Source organism: Bombus huntii, chromosome 15 (assembly GCF_024542735.1).
Source record: "Bombus huntii isolate Logan2020A chromosome 15, iyBomHunt1.1, whole genome shotgun sequence".
Taxonomy (NCBI): Eukaryota; Metazoa; Arthropoda; class Insecta; order Hymenoptera; family Apidae; genus Bombus; species Bombus huntii.
Window position 1 is genome coordinate 4,288,796 of NC_066252.1, and position 2,754 is coordinate 4,291,549.

At 28.4% G+C, this 2,754-nt stretch overlaps 1 protein-coding gene across 2 annotated transcripts; it reads right to left on the reverse strand.

Annotated features, from left to right (window-relative positions):
- On the reverse strand, positions 1–2,406 carry LOC126873753 (transmembrane protein 230). Of its 2 annotated transcripts, none has more exons than XM_050634958.1 (4): positions 1,831–2,406; positions 984–1,099; positions 710–832; positions 1–518 (listed from the first exon to the last, which is right to left on the reverse strand). In XM_050634958.1, the coding sequence occupies exons 1-4, from the start codon at positions 1,853–1,855 to the stop codon at positions 381–383; spliced, it is 402 nt and encodes a 133-aa protein (XP_050490915.1). In that variant the 5' UTR covers positions 1,856–2,406; the 3' UTR covers positions 1–380. The 2 variants fall into 2 exon arrangements, with proteins under 2 accessions (XP_050490915.1, XP_050490916.1); XM_050634959.1 differs by lacking the exon at positions 1,831–2,406 and adding an exon at positions 1,517–1,770.
- Positions 2,407–2,754: the final 348 nt, after the last annotated feature.

Consider the following 2,754-nt stretch of genomic DNA (forward strand, 5'->3'; position numbering starts at 1 on the left):
TCATTGGTATTATGTAATTACACAATGGTAGAATATGTACATGTAAATTTGTGTTCTTTTTGAAAGTATACTACAGTTATACAAAAATAACATGTATTGTAGTTATAATACTGACAATTAAACTTTTGATATCCTGATTAATTGCCATATGTTTTAAAATTAAATTAAATTAAGATTAAATCCAATACTTGCATAAAATGGACACCTAAGTACAACACCAAATTGTACTGTCATATTAACTGTAAATACTTACATATATATTTCAAGAAAAACATATATCTACAATTTATATAAAACAGTTTGATGTAAATTAAATGTTTAATATATTAATGACGATGTTTGACCTTTCAACTAATACTTAGTAAAAAAGTTGTAGTTCATTAATCAAACTCTGGAATATCATCAAATGAATAACCTGGTACCTTTTGATAAGCTAAAATAGCTACCCTCATATGATAAGCACCTGGTATAAACATTAGAATTCCTAAAATAATAACTGGCCACATACGATCTGAATACTGTAAAAGATAAAGTAATTATTAAATACACATTATATACATTTAAATTATAATGAAATTGTCATTATAAATAATACAGCTACAAGTAAAATGAATAGAATATTCTTCTTAGATATGATAAAATGTAATAGTAACTGTATTATATATTTTTTGCTTAAAAATATTTAAAAAAGGTATTTAAAATATCTTACCTTTGAATCAATATGTCCACTTACAATTAGACTACCCATGATAAGCATAATAGTACCTCCAACAAAAAGAAGAGCAGCTAACATAATGGCTTTCCATGGTATTTTCACAGGTGGATTCACAAACTGTTAGAGACAAATGTAATTAATCATTAGTATTTGTCTTTGTATTATTTTTAATTTAATTACATGATATTTTGATCAACTTTAATTAATGTATTTACATTATTATGAAGTAGAAGAATATTTAAAATGTACATAAAGGATGATATCTGACCTGTGAATCAACAAAGCCATTGTCAGTTTCTGTAAGCTGTGTATAATCCACGTTGTTGAATTGTCTGTCACCGTTGCCAGGTTTTCTTCTTGACATACTCACTTTGTTAATATAATCTATAAAAACGGATAAAACACATTGCATTCTTTTTCATGTGTAACTACCTTTTAAAAAATTACGTATTTTTACAATATCCAAATGATTAATGTCTATGTAAACAAAATTAAATTAATTCCTGTATTATAGCATGTAGTTGGACACAAATAAATTTATCTTGCGTAGATAAATAGTGTGTTTCAATTATTTCTGGCAATTTAATTTATAACAATGTTTATTAAAAATCTTTTTTTCAAATATGAACCATTAGCATGTAATACTTATAAGTACCATTTATATTACTACCTAGTTTATTTATGTATACATATACATACTACGCAAACGTAATACATGAATTGGGCTTAGAGTACCAAACATTTTAACCTCTTTTATATACACATATATTCTATAATTTATCAATAACTCGTTGTACTTACTTAATTCTTAATTAACACATGCCATCAAAAATAATTTAGAAACTTATCAATTTTTCATTCGTTGTATTCATAGAAACAACTAAAAACAAGCTCTTGTAGGTTATGTGTCTATCAATATTTGATAACACGCGTTAAGTTCAAGACGCATGCGCGTCTGTTACAAGAAGGAATGACTAGATATCGAGGGAATATTTAAATACTTGATTTATCTATCACCGAGTATTAATAAATAAAGATGAAGGCTCTGGTTTGAACGATTTATAATAATACTTTAGTATCAAGAACTAAAGAGGAAATCAAGAAATAGAAACTACCTGTGCCAAACCAGCTCGTCCACATATCAATTAACAATTGCACACTTATGCTCGTGTTGAAAATATGTAATTACTTTCTTCTTCGTCCACTTTCCTATCGATAAAGATAAGATTGCACGATCTTCTGAACGAAAAGATCATGCCGCGAGTTCACTTTAGTAAATCTTTTTAACAGCATATTCTAGCAAATGAATTAAATTCTGAAAAGTTCGCTACTTTTTTGACACTCTTTATATTGATATAAAAGATTCTATAGTCTCTTAAAATACTTGGTTAAATTATCCAAGATTCAATAGTTATGCAAATGAATGGATAAAATTGTATATGACCATTGTTGCCCGCTCTTTCACAAGTTAAGAGGGCTAGATTGGTATTTTCCATACAAATTTTTATGAAACAACATTGCTGATTCGTTATAAAAAACACACTTGTGAAGAAATTTGTCACATGAAACTAAAGTAATTTACGTCTAGACTTTCCTTACGCACACCACTGGCATAGGCAACTTTAACCTCGAGATTTTCGATTACGTTTGTCAGTCGGTCGGATCGATCTGCGAAAATGAAGAGAAGTGGAAGCTGTGCTTTTCTGCGCCACGACGTTTGACGCAGTGCCGTACAGTGGCGAGGGTTCATCACAAACGCAATAATGCTTAAAATTTTCCAAACAAATATTCCACTGCAATATTTTTTATTTACATTCATATCACTATTGTACATAAGACTGAAATTAATAAGAATGAAAAATAATGGAGTATCGGAAATAGATATATGTATATGTTTTCGTCATAAGAATTAATAAACTGTCAATAAAGAAGTAAACACGAATACTTCGATTGACCTATGCTCATTCATTTCATAAATGTTTCTCCAGTTCGTAATATCGTGTAACATAAAGCGATTACGTGTTTAAAGACCTGAGCGT